Genomic DNA, 19,185 nt, shown 5'->3' on the forward strand with positions numbered 1-19,185 from the left:
TGAAACAAAAAAATGCAGCTAAAGTAAACAAGAGATAGTGATCCTATATGAACCTACTGGAAAAAATGAAACTTTCCACAATAAAACATCGGCATTGCAAGGAGCGGGGGGGGGGGGAGCGGCTCACATGCCGATAACAAATGGTGTGTGAAGTGATGTGCACACGTCTGGCTCACATGAACTGTATCTAATCCGCAGACTGGTCTCACACACCACCTGGTGTCATGCTTCATCATTGACCAATCCTCGCCCTCCAGAAACTGTGTTTGGTGGAGGCATGCATTCACCGGACAGGGATGCACTTCAAACTAAGTGGGGGCCCGTGATAAGCGAGTGTAGTTTAAGAACCATTACAGTTACTAAATACATTTTTTATGTGGCAGGCAACTATATGGTATTAAAAACAAGTGAACGGTGCAGTGGGGAAATGACTGTCCCCTTACCGTTGCAGGTGTGGTCGGCATGTTTCTGCCAAATGGCCCGATCGGGTCCGTGGCATTCATCAGGACCTAGAATTAATGAAGGACTCCGGTCTTTCCAGCCTTACGGTGATAAGATGCCACTAGGTGGGGTGACTATCACACTTCACAGGGAAAAGGACTTATTACAAAGTCCTAAAAAAAGAGACTTAAACGCCCCACAGGAGGAAGGCAAAAGAAGGGAAGACCCCTGTCAAACTTGCATCAAGGTGCGTCTCCCGTAAGTGTATCTATGTGTGTGCTCTCCTCTCCTCCCTGATGGTCCATAGTGTGGAATGCCTGAAGGGGTGCATGCACTTCCAGTTCCCCTTCTTCAGGTGCCCAGTATCTTCACACATACTGAAGGATACTAGCATGTGTGAGAAATGTCTTCAGGTATCCTATGTGCGTATACAAAGTCCCCATGTGGTGGCAACAACCCAACCTGGAATAAGGAGCCCATCGTCATCACCCCTTCCTGCTCCCAAGGGCGTGGCCCTTTTCCCTACGTGAGCTCCACTAACATTGTTCAACAGCCTGAACACCCATGCGTCGTTAGGTTTGCAAAATGATACAGCATGACCATCTTTGTACCTAAATCCCCAACAAGCACTCCTTTATTTCTTAAATATACTGTGTTTATTGTTCCTTGTCCCCACCATGACCTTCTTTGCCAGTGCCAGGTGCCAAGTCACTGACACCGGTAATGTGGTCCAAAATACAATCTGTGAGTGCAACAAGCTAACTGTATTGGCAAGGTTGGCCTCAATACTGGAAGATATGTTGAGCCACAGGTATAGAGTTGGAACCAACTGGCACTGTGGGTTCCTGTATGTATCAGCGAAGCAAAACCTAAGAATTATCTGCAATGACTTGCAACCCCAACAATGCCCCAAATTTGGAAATTCCGACTATCCCAGCTAAACACCCCTAGAGGGTTTTAAGATATAGCATGTTGTCAGCATACAAGGACACAGAATGGACCATACGGCCTATGGGGATCCCCCATTCAACAGCCTCCTGTGATTCGTTGTGAAATAGGTTCGATGGGAGCACAAACAGAAGCAGCAACAAGCATTTACAATGCAATGGTTTCGCCTTTGTTAAAGTTAGAGCTATTGGCATTGCTCTTGACATTATTTTTTATTTATGTATTTTTTAACATAAATAAATGGCATTGTCATTTACAATGCCACTAGCTTTATCTCTCGCAAATGACACACACAGAGCCCCCCCCACACACACAGCCACACAAAGCTCCCCACACACACAGCCGCACAAAGCTCCCCACACACACAGCCGCACAAAGCTCCCCACACACACAGCCACACAAAGCTCCCCACACACACAGCCACACAAAGCTCCCCACACACACAGCCACACAAACATCCCCACACACACAGCCACACAGAGCCCTCCACACACACCCACATGGCACAAGCAGGCAACAGGGGCACACTGAGGCACAAGCAGGCAACAGGGGCACACGGACGCACAAGCAGGCAACAGGGGCACACTGAGGCACAAGCAGGCAACAGGGGCACACGGAGGCACAAGCAGGCAACAGGGGCACACGGAGGCACAAGCAGGCAACAGGGGCACAAGCAGGCAACAAGGGCACACGGAGGCACAAGCAGGCAACAGGGGCACACGGAGGCACAAGCAGGCAACAGGGGCGCACAAGCAGGCAACAGGGGCACGAAAACTGAGGCACAAGCAGGCGACAGGGGCACACGGAGGCACAAGCAGGCAACAGGGGCACACGGAGGCACAAGCAGGCAACAGGGGCGCACAAGCAGGCAACAGGGGCACGAAAACTGAGGCACAAACAGGCGACAGGGGCACACGGAGGCACAAGCAGGCAACAGGGGCACACGGAGGCACAAGCAGGCAACAGGGTCAGGAAAACAAGCACAAGCAGGCAAAAGGGTCACAAGCAGGAATTGTAATTTAGACGGGGCTGAAGTGGAGAACGGTCAGTAGGGAAGTAGTGTGGCTGGTGCAGTGGTACCAAGTGGTACCAATTATTCTGCAATTGACACTTGCTTTATTCCCACCTTTCTGTTTACAGACTACACTCCGAGCTACTGTAGTGGCAGTATCCTCTGAGCTCGTGTCGCAGAGCTGCCAGGTGGCGCAATGTATATTCAAGAGCACGTATGGGCCCCTATGTATAATATAGTCTCGGCGTGAAAGCAGCAAAATACAAAAAATATGTATGATTACAGCTTTACAGATGAACAGCAGTAAAGATGCATGATTAGAAATAGTGAGTTTAAACTACTAGTGTGAACTTTTTGGGTGTGTTCCTGCCTAATCAAATATATGAAGAATGCTACCTTTTTTTACTGGATCTGTACTATAAATGTATTAAAATGTGTTTTATTGGAATACAAATAGCTTAATTAAATCCCTCCTTCAGAAACAAAAAGAGTAGCTTTGGGTTCAAAAAGAAGGTTGTGTGCTAAAGGTCACACTGTGTGACAGAGCTTGGGTATAGTAGTCGTTTTACAAAGTGCACTTAAGCCGAAGCTGGTTTAGCATTTACTGTATTTTTGTAGGGACCTTGTATGTAGGAGACCTGTTTGTACCTTAGTAAATATGGGCCAAAGCTTTAACGACTCACTCATCGAAACAGTTTGCTAATCCTGCCACTATTTAATTAAATTCCAGAAAAAATATGTAATGCGTTTTTAAAGACCACTTGCTGATGGCAGCTGCGTCCTTTGCCATGGTGGTCCCCTGTCATGCTCCATAAATGGCACATGCCATCCAGGTTACTTTGGAGGGTGGCACAGGGGCACAGCGTGGCGATCTCTTTCACGCAGAGGGACGGTTTCAAGACCTCAACAAAGAGAGGCATTCGCCCCTCCATGCCCCCTGCCCCCTGCGGGGGGCGTGTCACAACTAGCAGGCCTGGCGTGCACCAAGCACATCTGTCACTTGTGAGGAAATAAATGGCTCTCCGTGTGGCCAATGGGCTGGCAGTGACTCAGGAGGTCAGCCAACCATGGCAGCCCACCAGCACCTGCCGCCATTTACGCGACACCCCGGCCAGCACGCACAAAGCCAGGCCGCACTCTCTGAACCCGGATCACCAAGGGGTGACCTAAGGCACACAAAACATCCCCCCCAAGGAAGGTTGGCATTTGGAACCCTCCACCCAGCCTTTGTTACAGCGTGGCCCTACACCAATGTCTGCCAAAAAACACCTGCATTACCATAATGTCTGTGCGGGTTCAATGTGCTAAATTACATTAACGCATCTCTCTCCTGCATACATACACAGAACCGTCTGCTTCAGAAACGTGTTTCTAAAACTCCCGTCAAAGTTTTATCTCTCTACTTTGGTTTCCAGTTGATTTTCCCATACTACAAACGGGCTGCGTTAAACCTCTTTACTTCAGGTGTGTATCTTGTGTACAATATGTGATCTCTTTACTCGCTCTCTGATTAACCTGTAGCAGTTAGAATCAAGGAAAGGCGAACTCCCCGTTTCATCCTTCCGAGGTCGATACCCCAACCATCATGCAAACGGGTGATAGTAACACCTGTTATGTACAGCGCCTATTGGTGGCAAAAAGTGCAACATTAAGCGCTGTAAATAATATTTCATGCTGGCTCCTACTCAGCCCCCAGGTGCCTTCCGTCAACCTCAAAAATTGAGCCCCATCAGGACCACGGATCACCTCTTTCCTAAAGATGCTTTGCACAGCTGTGCACAGGAAGGCTCAAACAGGCAGAATTTTTGGCTGTCTTCCTTGGAGGAGTCTTCTTTGGGGAACAGAGTAAATAAAAGACCATGGCGGGGATATTAACCTTGTCTTAAAACATAAAAAATTAGCCTGGTCTTAAAACATAGCCCGAGTCCAGTGCCCCTGGGCGCTGCCCCCAACTGCTGCTCTATGAAAGAGGACAATGCTCCTCTGCCTTCAGCCTTTGCAATGAAAGTCTGACGCGAACGTCCAAGATTCAACGTGGCAGCGCTGTTTTGCCTCAGATATAACTGGCGCCAACGGCCCCTCTGGCACGGCCCGACAGCCCCACCTGGCTGCAGCCACCTCAGTGTTTTTAATCACCAAGGGCATCAGCTGGCGATAGGTCTCAGAACACCCGCCTGCCACGTGCACCCGTTTGTCCTTCACGAAACCTGCGCGCGCCACCTCAGTGCTGCGGCCTCCAGAGCTGCACAGGAACCCGGAAGAGAGGCCCCGCAGCGGGGACTCCTGGTGTTGATCCTGGGTGTGCTCTAAATGTGCTTCCGCCTCAAGACCGAGACACATACTAGATTGTGACATCGCACATTCACGGACCCGTGACTATTTCCCATAGTACAGCTCTACCATCCCTCAGAACTAATTATACATAAACTGCGATAGTAACTGGAAATATTGATTTATGCTAGAACGCTTCTTGAAGTTACTAAGGATATACGAACATAAAGTCGTATCTTTTCATAAAATGAATAACTCTGCTTGGACAATATTTTATTGTGAGACACAAGTGCTGCACGAATTAAGCATTAACAACCTCCCCCCCCCCCCCATGACTCCTTACCTAAATGAGAACCCATCCTATACCAGCCAAAAACTCCAGGTCCCAGATTGCATGAATTAAAAAAAAAGATAAAATGCCTAAGGTTGTAAAGGTCTGCTGGCAAGGTGCAGTAAGTCCCAGGGAAGCTTGAAGGTGTCCGGAGAGGTGCAAGAAAGTCAGCGGCCACACATCCCAGGACTTCGAGGGGCAGGAGGTGGGCAGCGGAGCGGCAGCCAAGAACCCGGTGCGGATGAGGGACTTTGCCGCGCTTCGCGGTGCCTTGGACGGGTGAAATCCCGACTCCCTGCCAAGTCTCACGCTTCCCGCGTGAGACGCGATCGGCCCGGTCGGGTCTTGTAGAGCGGATGGCCCCCCTGGTCTACAGGACCCACTCGGGGGGGAACCACCGACCTCAGGGCTATCCAGGGGGAGGGAAGGCCCAAGGACCCAGCGCCGCCTCAGTCACGCGGGCGGGGGCTTCGTTTGCAGCCTGCTGGACCCGACCGCTAAAGGATTCCAGCGGGAGGGGCTGGAGCGCTCTCGCAGCGCGGAGCTGCAGGCAGGCAGAGAGACACAGAGCGGTGCGAGTCAGCGGGAAGGGGCGGCTCGCACCGCGGGGGATATCAACAATACCTTGGCACTTGCAGGCAGGCTGGCAACCCCAAAACCAAGGGGGGAAACAAACGTTGCGGGCCCCGAGCCCGATGATAGTCTCGGTGGCGGCTTTTCTCCGGGGACAGATGCGACACGGGGCAGGAGAGACGTAGAAGTGCCGGCAATGCCGGACCAGACACGGGGGCGTTCCCGGCGTCGCGTGACGTCGGCAAAAGCCAAAGAATGTCGGGAACGCCCCCGTGTCTGGTCCGGCATTGACGGACAGGCCCCTCGTCCAATGGCAAGGCTCCGTTTACGGAGCCAGCCAATCAAGGACGAGGGCCGAACAAAAGCCACACTACAGTTCTCAACAGGATTTCGCCTGCGCGGAAAAGCTGCGCAGAGCGCAGCTTCCGCTAGGCGAAACCTAAAAAGGGGACAGTCCTGTTATGTCCCTCGCAAGATCCAATACGAGTCAGACATATAAGGCCTAGTACAAGCCCTCGCTGTGGGTGTTGTATACAATGTCACCCATCTAACCCCTTCCGTGCTCCTGTCGACCAATGGGAGCACTCCATCCCTGGTGCAGCGAACGACCGTTGGCGGTCGCATCCCCGCCCACCCTTTAGAAAGCCCGCACCACGGCGGAATTGCCGCCATGGATAAGGTGCTAATATACACGGAGGAGATTCCGAATCTGATAAAGGCTGCTATCACGTATTCCCAATCTAGTACCTGGTAGTAGGCAGCAGGGAATCGTTCAAGAGAGGAACTCTATAATTTTTCTAATTGAGGCACTAAAAGTGTTGCATAGAGTAGAATTTGATGGGAATGCTTTGGGGCCCAGAGTTTTATTGTGGGTGAGAGATTTGGTCACTCCCTGTATCTTGCCTGCTGAAGTAGGGGCACCAAGAGTTTCCTGGTCAGTCAAGGATACTCTTGGCAGTTAGCTTGTTGGGGGAGGGGGGGAGCGAGGGGGGGGGGGGGGGGGGGGGGGGAGGGGAGGAGGCAGCGTTTGCCGGGTCTTGGTGCAGTAGTTAGTAGAGTGTAATAGTCGTGAAACTGTGTGTTACTGTCTAGCTGTGCCGTGGCAGTCCCGGGGGTCAGCATACTGATGGAGAGAATTGTTGTGGGTGAGGCAGAAGTGTGTCCGATTTCTCTGCATCTGTCTACAACTGCATTAAAATCCCCTCCCCGCCCCCATGGGAACAATGTCCAATCCTCTAAGACTGTTGGCAGGCAGGCTAGGACATTAGATACAGTTAGCTATGCATGTTTACCATCTACAACTATTGGCAACAATGTAATAAGATTTTATTTTGTGAAAAGCGGTTTGTGGTGTGAGGAAAGTGGGAAAACCGATACTCACTTTGGTGCATCAGGGTCAAAGATGGCATCAAAGTCTTCAGCAATCTGAAGTGGATGAGGAGGTAAAGGAGAATCCGTATTCCGATAGAACCTTGAAAAGGTTTCATCGTCATCTAGCTTCATTACTTCTTTCACAGATTTTGCAGTGACTGTCAAGAGAGTGTCTTGAATCCCAACTGTTAATTGAAAAAGAAAACGTTATCCAGGTTTAAACCATCATCATCATACTTTATTCGACAATTAAGTCATAAAAGCATTTCATAAAACATCCCTTATTTACAAATAAATTTGCATAAAATAGCATAACAAAAAACATTAATATAAATATTTTTGGTATGCGGGCGGCTGGTCCGACCCAGCATACCGGGTGGAACTTGAGATGGATTTTCCCCGAATCCAACCCCTTTTATATGGCAGCCCTGTGCCGCACTCTATGGCACCCATTACTAGAAAGATCTTCATGGCTTGGCGGGCAGCTCTGCGCTACACGGGCTGGAACCACAAACTCACCAGACAAACGCAGCTGTGGCATGGCACCTGGCTCCGGGAAGTGGCGGCCTTGGACGGATTCAGTCGGCGGGATCTGATTGGCGTCTCGGTTCTGGGGGACGTTTGGGTCAGGGACCACATCCGGGCTTTCACTGACCTACAGCAGAATCATGCCCTTTCCCACACCCAGCACTTTCGGGACCTACAGCTGCGTCACGCGCTCCAAGCACACCTCCCACTGCCGGTCCCCCTCCTGGAATTCAGTCCGCTGGAGGCTCAGGTGATGATGGGGAACTTGGGGAAGGGAGGGGTGTCCCGCATCTATCGCTCCCTAGTTAATAATGGCCCTGCGTCCCTGGATGGGCTGCACGCTCGTTGGGAGGGATGGGTGGGTCCCCTGGAGGAGGCAGACTGGAGGGATGCCCTTATGGCGCCTAGAACTCTCACCACGTCTGCCAACCTACGTCTGGCCCAAATTTACTATCTGCATGCGGCCTACTTCTCCCCTGAACGCCTCTTCCGAGCCCGCCAGCGACCCTCCCCAGACTGCGGGAGGTGCGGCTTGGCGCCCGTGGATTTCTATCACATGGTGTGTCTCTGCCCCGGGTTGGCAAGGTTCTGGAAGGGAGTGGAGCGTGAACTCACATGAGCCCTGGGCTGGGTGGTTCCCCACAAGACATTGCGGCTGCTGCTGGGGGTCTTTGAAGGTCTGGATGGTTCCAGGTCGGACAAACGCCTACTGGGGACGGCGATAGCGGTAGCTAAAAGGGATATAGCTAGATACTGGTCCCGAGCCGCACCGCCTACCGTGGGGGAATGAAGGAGGGGGGTTGACCGGTGCGGGACCCAGGAGGAGGCCCTCTTTGAAGCCCGGGGCGCGACAGAACTGTTCCATAGGATTTGGGGAAATGGTTCAATCTACTTCTACCGTGATTGGGGATGTACTGTGCGAATCCTGCCTTTATATCTGGTGAAACAAGATCTCTAGATGGACCGGAGAAGGATGACCCGACCTACATTAATACATGATTATGTTGTTGAATATCTTTATTCTGTAAAAATTGTTCACCATAAAAGAGAACATATACACAATAAAAGTACATTTCCCCCCTAAAAAACAGTGATAAAATATATCAGTATAATTAATATAGACCTAGGACGAAGCATCCTCAACAGTTCACTAAGATAAGTAGGAGAGCCATCAATTACATACAGTCAATCAATCGGTAGCCTAAAATGAAGCTTCAATATCCTTGAGCGCGTCAGCCATGCACTACTCAAAAATTTTGCCACCCCGCATATCATGGCAGTGAATGTTGAGTCAGTAGAGAGTACACGTAAGGCCAGACTGTGGCACCTCAACCCCAACTCCCTGCATACAGGTTTCAGCCAGATCTTCCGAGCCACTTTGTAGGCGGGGCAGGCGAAAAATAGGTGGGCCACAGACTCCTTAGGGGCTGCGCAACCAGGGCACGAACGCGAAGGGACACCAGAGTTGGACCACCTCGCGGTGAATTCATGCACCGGGAGGGTCCCGTACCTTAGTTTTAAATATAACGCTCGGTCTAGAGGTTTGGTTATCAGATCAAAAAAGGGTTCCAGATTTCTAGCCAATTTGAACTCTAAAAACCGATCGGTGAGTTAACCCCCAACCATACCGCGTATTGCCTCGCCCTGTACCCAATCCCAGTATAGCTTCTTGATCACTAGTTTGGGCGGCAGCATTTGTGTCTCCCATGCATCTCTCAGTCCCAGTTGGAAAACCAGGTGTCTCACATTGTTCAGCCATCCAATCTTATTGCCAGTATCAAGCAATAAAAGGTCATCCAACCCTTCAGCATATTTAACAAGCTCCTTAGTCCTTCTTAAGCAGACCCAGAAGAGCAATGGGCGCAGCCTCACTAGGTCCTTAAGGGCTCGTCTACCCAAGTCTAGTTGCAAGGGGATCAGCGGGGTAGAGGCGGGGAGAGCCACCACCTCCCTCAAAAACGTATTTTCCGCTTTCGAACCCCCAAAAGCTTAGAGCCATATAATGCAGCCGGGAGTATCTGACCCTCATAAATGGCCATGGCCGGGGACACAGGTTTACTTGTTGACTCTCGAAACTCCCTCAGAGTCACCCCAGATACTCTTTTGTGACCAAGTAACATTTTAGCTAGATGGTCCTTCCGATTCATTAGACTATTTATCCGCACCCCTAAATAGTCGAATGAATCGACCATCTCCAGGGTGGCCCCATTAAGCGAAAAGTTGTTTTTAAATCTTTTGGAGGGTGAGAAGGCCATCAGCTTGGTTTTCGAGGTGTTGATGGTTAAGCCTCTATTTATGCAGAAGGAGCTGAATCGATTCAAAAGTTTTTGCAGACCCACTGGGGATTTGGAGATCAGTATAGTGTCGTCGGCGAAGAGTAGAGTGGGGATTCTTTCCCCCGCCAGGGATGGGGCATCCGACTCTTTCCCTCTCAGATGATCCACCACTCCATTCACAAACAAGGAGAAAAGAGTCGGAGCCATAACACAGCCCTGGCGTACTCCACTCCTCACAGGGACCCTATCAGTTAACTGTCCCTGGGTACCCCATCTGATCCTCGCGTAGTTCCCCTCGTGGAGCTTTACAATTAAACTCAAGAGTCTACCGGGGAAGCCCATCCCTCCTAGAATTTCCCACAATTTAGCCCGAGGGACCAGGTCAAAGGCTGTTTTAAGATCTATGAAGGCCATATATAGACTGCCCTTTTTGATGGTAACTGTCTTCCAATAGATAACAAAAAAGCGAAAGACCTCGTCCATCGTGCCTACCTTTCGGCGGAATCCAGCTTGGAAGTGGGAGAGGATGCTAGCCTCCTCCATCCAATCGCCAACCCTTGAGATAATGACCCTGCCAACCACTTTCTGGATTACATCTATCAAACTGATAGGTCTGTAATTGGCAGGGTCATCTCTTGCCCCCTTCTTAAACACAGTTACCACCTCAGCCCCTTTCCAAGAATCAGGCACAGGGTGGCCCCTTACAATCAAATTCATTATTGTGGCAATTAGATTGGCCCAGGCCAAAGGTTCCGCAATCAAGAGGTCCCCAGGGATCCCGTCCGGACCGGCCGCCTTCTTGGGGGTTAGGTGTCTAATAGCCACTGCTACTTCAGAGGCCGTAAATGGAAGCTCGTCCTCCCCTGTAGGTTCCCCACCCCCACAGCTGGCTACCTCAAGGCTATTTATGTCCTCAGTTCCGCCATATAAAGCTGAGAAGTGATTAAACCATTGCTGGCTAGTTATATGAGCAGCTAGTGGTTGCGATCTCCCTTGTCTAGCTCTATTGATTAAGTCCCAAAAAAGATTCAGGTTCCTCATGCTCACAGCATCTGTTAGGTCCTGCCAATGCTGTTCCTCCCATTCGCGTTTAGCCAGTGCTAATACTTTCAAATAATCCTTTCTAGCCGATCCCTTGAAAGTAGGGCTTCTGTCAGGTTTTTCCTTTTCCCCTTGCACTGGACCGAATACTAAGGGTTGCTTGAAATGGGGGGTGTGATGTTCTTTCTACGGCTTTTCCCTTTGGAGATAAAAAAAGTGACTTACTTGCTCAATTGTGGCTTTATAGACTGTATCAAGGGTAGTGGGAGGGTTCTGGCTACTCCCGTATTCCCGATCCCAAACCTCCAGATCCAAATACAGGCCCACCACAAGGGATTTAATGGTCCCTAGTTGGTCCTCCTTCAAGTTTGCCTTATCCCATTTCAGTCTACGATTATTGTTATATGGGATAATCTCTTTAGTTAGCTTCGTAGGGGCACTCACCCTCCTATCTTTAAAATTATCCCACTTAAACTTGCTGCACAAGGGGTTATGGTCGCTATCCTGAGTAGGTATCACCTCCATATCAATTAGGTCAGTCCACATGCTAACATCCATTAGGATGTAATCGATTCTTGACGGCCCTATGAGCCTATTGAAGGTCAATACACCTGCCCGGGCCTCCCGCCGGTCTGCCCTTCCCCCTGCTTACTGCTGGAGAAAAAAGGTAGTATAACCCGGTTTGTTTATGGGTAGCAGGCTCCAGGTTTCCTGAAACAGACAAACATTGAACTTCTCGATGAATGTATGCCATTCCGTTATGTCCATCTTCCTTTTTAACCCCGCTATATTTTAAGATAACAGGTTTATTACCTGTCGGCCCTTGGATACTTTGGTATGGACCCCCTTGCTCCCCCCATCAATACCCGCCTTGGTCGTGCAGCTACCCACCACCCGGATAGGAGATTTAGGGTGTACAGTATAGCCAACCGTACTGACCGTACTCGCGGCTACCAATGAAGCCCTAATGGTGCTGTTGATAGCCGCATTTTGAACTACAGGGGATCCCTCCTGCCTTGTACCTTTACGGCCACCAGACCGCGGAGCCTCCACACCTAACTGACCACCTCTCTCCCCCTTAGACTGTGAACATCAATCGCAGTCTTCCAACCCGGAAAGCTGCGAAAACCTATTGCAAATATCCAGAGGAGTAAAGGGTCTTAGATGTTCCATCCTTGTGTCATGATTCATTGTGTCTCTCTGGGGTACTGTAATCCAGGCAAGGTGATCAGCAGCCTGGGCAGGGTACTGCCCGTACTGAGAATAAATGCTGCTGTATGGTAAGGGAGGGTTTGGTCTATAACGGTGGAACTTGTTTTGGTGATTGGGGGGGAAAAGCCTCTGACCTAGGATAGAAATATGTTAGGGCCCGAGGGATAATACGAGTGTCCCCACTACCAGTGGGCCAGTTTAGAATGTAGTCTACTGCCTGAGGGTCTCTAAAGTTAACCACCACTATGTCCCCTTCAATATCTTTGCGTCTACTACCCAGCCAATTGATCCGCCTGACATGCACTATATCCCCATCTATATTGTGTGCTATGGGCCTATGTGTCCTCAACCAGTGTATGATTTTATTTTTTAATTCAGCATATCCCTCCTTATCTCCTGCTAGCGGTGGAACCCCGGTCAAAACTACCACAAAGGGCACTGCTTCTGGGGGAATTTCCACTTGCGGCCCCTTGTTTACTGGGCCTCTAATATATCTACCTTCCCCATGTTCCTCCCGTTTGTTAGTTGCGGGGACCTTCGTCACTAACCCTTTGGGGTCACCACCTGTTTCAATTACTGGAGTATTTATGTGTTTAGGAGGGGGTGGATTTTGAGGGCCGGGCTCAGCCCTACACTGGGGCTGTGGCTTCTGTTTAGTCGGCTGGGGTGGGGCGATTGGGGTATTAGCAACATTGTTAGTAGGTAGCCCAACTGGAGGTATGGGGTGCACCACCCCGCTCCCCTGGGCTTTGGTTAAAGTAACCATGCTGTTTATAGCAGTCTCCAGGATTGTCAATCTGATTTCAACTTGTTTAATGGTCTCATTAATAGGTAAGAGGAGAGATCCCAGTAAGAATTCCAAGTTCCCTATTAATGTGGGGGGAGATGGGAGTATCTGATGCTACGACCCCCACATTACTATCAGAACCTACAACCTGTATGACTGTTTCAGGTAATTTGGTTTCTGGCGGTGGTGCCACAGATGGATGTTCCGGCACCTCCACTAGTACCATCTCATTTGTAGTGGGAGTTTTTAACACTTTACCAAAGTCAGAGTGCGGGATTTTAGCTTTACCTAGGGCCGCCCTTGATTTCCTCCTTTTTTTACTAGGTGGTGGGCCGTGAATCTGGGCAACAACCAATTGCTTAGGTTTCAACTTCCTCGGCTTCGCCATAACAGTGGTACGGCGAGGGCTAGGAGTAGGGGAAACAATTACAATATGGTCTGAGGACAAGCAGGGGGTGGGGGTGCAATCGCGCAACAGAAGAGGGACACCTTCTTGATTAGCAGTTTCCCCACTCATATCAAGCGAACCTCCCTCCCGGGCCATAGTAAGAGGAGCACTGTCAGTAAGGGATCTATTTTTCAGACTCTCGACTGAACGTCGCCGCTCAGCCCTTCGCTCAGCCAGAATAGAATCCTTGTCACCCTCACACAAGACCCTAGGGAAGTAATTGTCCAGAGTCCCGTTGCGTAGTCTTCCTCTTTTCCCAGGAGTTCCCTCTTCAGACAGCATAGCCATTCACCTGCCTGTAGCACGGACAACAGATCTACAGACGTAAATGGGTGGGCCCAGCCCAGCCTACTCTGGCCTTAGAGGGCCCGCCCTTTGCCCGGGCTGAGGCCCGCGCGCGTCCCGCGTGGGCGGGGTTAAGTAGATAAGAGGGGGGAGGGCGGGAAGAGTCGCAGGTGCGCTGATGACCAGAGCGCTAGTCCTGCTGGGACTCGCAGTCCCGCCCTGACGACCCGGCAGCTTCTCCTCTCCGGCCAGGGAATCCAGGTAGCAAACGGAAAAGGTCAGTTCAGGGGATCCAGGGCCAGCAACAAGGATCGCTCCTTACAATCCAGGGAACAAGGCAAAGGTCCCGCTAGCCCCGCGTCACCAACACCAGAGTGACTCACAGTTGCACTCCCAAGGCTGCGAGCGGCTCCCGCGGAGCGGGGGCCGCGAGCCGTCTAAGTACTGCAGGCGTGCTGGAGGCGGAGCGGGGGGGCGGGAAGAGTCGCAGGTGCGCTGATGACCAGAGCGCTAGTCCTGCTGGGACTCGCAGTCCCGCCCTGACGACCCGGCAGCTTCTCCTCTTCGGTCAGGGAATCCAGGCAGCAAACGGAAAAGGTCAGTTCAGGGGATCCAGGGCGAGCAACAAGGATCGCTCCGTACAATCCAGGGAACAAGGCACAGGTCCTGATAGCCCCGCGTCACCAACACCAGAGTGACTCACAGTTGCACTCCCAAGGCTGCGAGCGGCACATGATTATGTTCTACTGTACGTGTTGAATGAGCTGCACCCAATTAGTTTCCTTTGTTGTTTTAAATGCCTAGTAAAGTTCATTATCAAAAAAAATATATATAAATATTTTTAAAATGGAATTAAACTTTCAAATGACTATCGTCGAATATACATATTTTCATAAAAACCATAAAATCACGCAACTAACAGGTTTAAACTTGCTTTTTCTTTATTCATTCAATTGCATACTTTCTATGGGCTATACTTACAAAAACACATCACAGGTTAAAGTTAAAACAAAATTTAATAGCACTGAAAAATTAGTACAACATACATTGCTAAATAAATCATTAAAGTACTTGAAAGATCAGAATATTTAAACCATCAATGACAAAACATGGGAAACAGGAGCACAACATTTTCTAAGCCAATTCATAAAGCAATAATTTGCAAACTCCTATAGTGCTATTCAGATTGTTACATTTAATTCTTCCCAATAGGTTCATAGACCTTACCTCATCCCAAAAATCAGCATATTCTCGCAATGAAAGTAAGATTTGAGATCTCAAGAATCCGGCTATTAGTCTTAAGGAAAACTATTTAAGAAAAGTGAAGTCTTTCTCATTTCAAAACAGTATCACAGCGGAAAAGTCATTGAAATGGGCTATTCCTGTCAGATACAGAGTGCTTGCACATGTTTAATTTGAAGGGAGAGTAGCAGCACTTCTGAGAAGCAAACAGGTGCCCTGAGTGCAAGCACTTCTATTTTCCAATTTCAAGAACTCCGAATTAACAGGAAAAGTGTTTCGACAGTAGTGACTGCACTAGACGATAAAGCAAGTTACAACTATCAAGCAACTGGATACCAGGTAGCAGAATCAAGTCTATAGTTTATTACTAGAAGTCTACCAACTTTCTTGCACTGTAATAATGGTGCAAACAGAAAAGGATTGAAATATCTGGACACTCATTTATTGGAATCAACGAATTTGCCTTTGATGATGAAAAATACTGATTTTGTTCAAGGATAAATATTTAAGTTTCAGCACATAAATCATTAACTACTTTTTTAATAGGATATAAAGAGTAGACTACTACTAATGACATAAAAATGTTACATATACATCCCACTCACAAATGACTGCAGTCTGTCATTCTAAAGGATGAAGGTGTGAGCTCTAAGGCACTGCACACAGGCAAAAGAATGGAATTAATCAGCAAGCTGTCGACTGCAGGCCTTTGCTGTACATTGAATGCAGTAAAGAAAAGCTCCTCCATTTCATGCCACCTCATGGCCCTCAACGTTTTTCTGTTCTTGTCTGGTGGATGCTCTTATTGGCTTGCGAACTACCACAACTTCATGCGGCAAAAATCTGTTAAGGTCTATTGAATGCTGTGGAACACCTTTTTAATCTTTCAACTTTAGAGGTTAGGGACCTTGTCTTTACCGAGTTTTTATATTTTGCTAATTTTAAATCTGTTTTGAGCATTGGTGAATGCTGATCAGTCATCTCTGTTCTTGTAAGAAGTTCTAAGAGTCTTTTTCTTGTACGTGCATGGCAGCTCCAAGATGGAAAGATGTCTTTTGAATTTTAGTACGATCTTGATGTCTTGTTACAGAGCAACGCTTTTAACCAATTATCCTACAGCTAATCATCCTCCACTCTTTCACACGGCGAATCAGCAGGATAAGAACGCCAAGCATCCTTTTTGCTCCTTTTCTTTCACCTGTACTACCCTTTCTATCTCTTCCTGAGTCCCTCTATGGAGTGGTGAAAAAAGGGATTAAGTGCTAAACGTAGTGATTAAGGCTCATTTAATTTGGCTTCTTTACTTAGGAACTGCAAGACCACCCAAGTTTAAATTACATCCTTAAAAGGTATGCTTTCGTTTTTATGTTACCCCTGAGAAATAGGTGTTTTCTTGAAGGGATCTGAATCTATATGGATGTTATACTGTCTTCTATCCACCCAAACTGTGACATTTAGTCACAAGCAGTATTATATTTTGACCCTACTTTGTCCTACACAAATCTGTTCCTTATGGAGTATTTTCTTTTGGATTCAGACCCTCTTATGTTGTTCAATGGCTGGAATGTAAACCCAATTTCAAGGACTTCCTCGAGGCTCTGAATGATCGTTGTATTTAACCTGAACCATATGTTGATGTGTCCCCCTTAAACCTAAAACTTTCATGGTGAATATTCATTGTGGATTTGAGACTGCAAGCAGATCCTAATTAGGAGCAAACATGTTCCTCGAGTCAATTCTCCAACTGAAGTTTGGTGATTGCATCAGGCCCCTGTGTAGAAGTGAACATATCTGGGTTTAGTGAAATTCTGACGACACTGGTATTCAAATCATGCATGTCCAATGTAACTTAGGCTCTACCTCTGTCCTGAACACGATGGGCTTCTCCAGAATATTTTGAGTTAGATTATCTCTAGAGCCAAAGCCTTATGCGATCTTCACTATCTGGTATTCAATCCTTATCTCCCAATTGACTGTTCTACATGCTATTCCTTCAATATCATAGCAATCCTTCTTTAAAAGCTTTTGCAAGGACTTAGCATCTAACTGAGCCATTGAGTGGTAAGGCGCTGGGTACCTTTCCCTCACAGGATGCAGGATCTTTTTAGCGAAAGACTTACACTTGCACCCATCTTTGTTGGAATGCCTGGGTAAACAGACTTAGTGGTGCTATTTTTACAATGTTACTAAATGGCACACCTTACAAAACCCATTCTCCCCACCCCCCCATTAGTAATTCTTATAAGACGTGGTGTCACAGGCTGAAGCGAGGACATGGCTTCAAAAACTATTTGGAAATTGAATTCTCCTTCATAACTGCTTTCACTTTTCTAGCAGTCAGTGTGGAGTCTTGGTTCAATCCAGTAATTCTACAGAACAATGGTAAGCTACTCCAAACCAGATGAAAAATTTAAAAAAAAACTGACTGCCTCTCCGCATTTTAGATTTCAGGGAACAAGAGTGAGAGCTGTTCCACACATGCCCAAAACAAGATACAGAATTAAAACAGGCTGCAATACTCCAAACTCCACCTCAAGTGGCTGGATTACACACGAGTGGCTACAACACATTCTGCAATCATATCATCCACCAAACGGGTTCAAGAATTTACCTATGGAGACAACTTCTTGGAAAGTAAGGGAAATCAAAAGGTCAAAGCACTTCCTATGGTTAATGACGTTCTCTTCTGGTCCTTCAATCATTGCAATCAATAGTTTCAGATACTTTTTTCATTCTTTGTGTATAAATGCTCCTTTGTGAATAATTGATTTTCAGGGTATCTTACTACAATGCGAGTAAAGAATTTCGTTGTTTAGAGATAAAGAATAGAGAAGTGTTTCAGGGCATTTTAAAGAACACGTTGAGGTCTAGGCATTTCAGGTACCCAATGTCTAGCACATCAGATATCCTGAAGATCTGCACCTTTACGATCTTCCACCAAGCTCTGGGAATTATACATGCTGGGGTCACGGTCAATTACCCTTGAGACCCATCCGCTAAAAAGGCTAGGCATTACAGATACCTTCCATGATTTCTAAGTCTACAATACCTGGGCATTCAGAAACATACCAGTTTACCAGGTCTGTGCGGTGCAGATGACTGCAGTCCCCAAGGCCTGCGTACTTCAAACATAAAATTCATGGGGTAGGCATTTTTAATGAAAATCCTATCTGTGAATCTCGGATACCATCTGTTTCACATGACTATTTTTCCAAAGGAGAGAAATAGACCATTCCATTATGACAGGCTTAGTTACCCAACCGTAGCATGTTGGAGCATGAGCCACAACACAGAAAAAAAGTGAACAGAGGGTATCAGTACTGCAGATGCATAAACAATGTCTTGAATCATTTTCTTTGGTTTACACTTAAACCAAGATTTCACTTCGCATCTGAAAAATTATCAAACTTCTTTAGGCCCAATTTCCTAACAAGGCAATTCTGAATAGTCTGGAGTTTTGACAGTGCAGTTTGGGGCGGTTAACTAAAAAGATACAATAATCAAAAGCTTCCGGCACAAGATAGGAATAAAATATTTTTATAAGATTTACTCTTGCATGACATTGGAAAACCTAAGAGAAATTAACAATCAAAATATCAAAAAAAGCTAAAACCGCACTCAACACAACATTATTGTGCACACTGCAAGGCTACCAAATAAAGGACCAATTGGATTGTAGTGTGATAACTGGAACTTCCATATCAATCAACAAAACATATGCCAAAAAATCTCAAAGTGCCAGATTGGTTCTATTTCTTAAAATAATGTATTCCTAGTAAATAGTCTGGAAAGGGTCTAAAGCAGTACAGAAAGTCATTATGTCCCATGCCATCTTATAAGACCATGATTACCCACCTTTGTTATGTAACCGTCCCAAAAACGATTCTAATTTATCCAGCTTCATGTCAGACTCCAAATGCATGTCTGGTGTAGCTTCAAATTCTAAAAAGAAAGTCGGCAGGTAATAAATGGAGATGATCGCAAACACTGACAAAATCAACTGAACAGTGTGGTTGCATACCACGGACAGGTTTCAAATGGGAATTTTTTATACCAAACCATCTTTGTGAGAACACATCATTGGAAAAACTTACAAACAGTAAATACAGGTCTGCATAGTCAAACCCCATCATCAGCAAGAGTCCACGAAATCAATAAAGGAGTCCTATATAAAAAAAAATGGAACCATTTAACATACCCTCAAATGGCTTTGAAATTGGTGTGTTCGACTTAAATCGACATCCAAGTGGTGTGGCAACTGGAGTTATGGCTGTTGGCGATGCTAGTCCTAGTAAACAAAGACAGCTTTGAGAGCAAGGCAAACAAAATCTTAAATTGCATAGAGAAAGGAATGACAAAGGAACAAACAAAATTACACACTGTATTAGCTCATAAAAAGTCGTCTCGAACATATACCAA

At 47.4% G+C, this 19,185-nt stretch overlaps 1 protein-coding gene across 28 annotated transcripts in view; it reads right to left on the reverse strand.

Moving 5' to 3' along the window:
- SVIL (supervillin) overlaps positions 1-19,185 on the reverse strand; it is an 807,080-nt gene that overhangs the window by 224,391 nt on the left and 563,504 nt on the right. For all 28 annotated transcript variants that reach the window (XM_086941586.1, XM_086941584.1, XM_086941578.1 and 25 more), the window contains 3 exons: positions 18,965-19,054; positions 18,622-18,708; positions 6,958-7,132 (listed from right to left, as the gene is read on the reverse strand). In XM_086941586.1, coding sequence (XP_086797712.1) covers positions 6,958-7,132; positions 18,622-18,708; positions 18,965-19,054 — 352 coding nt within the window. The remainder of the gene's footprint in view (positions 1-6,957; positions 7,133-18,621; positions 18,709-18,964; positions 19,055-19,185) is intronic.

The sequence above is a fragment of the Lissotriton vulgaris genome, chromosome 10, assembly GCF_964263255.1.
Source record: "Lissotriton vulgaris chromosome 10, aLisVul1.2, whole genome shotgun sequence".
In the NCBI taxonomy this organism is placed as follows: Eukaryota; Metazoa; Chordata; class Amphibia; order Caudata; family Salamandridae; genus Lissotriton; species Lissotriton vulgaris.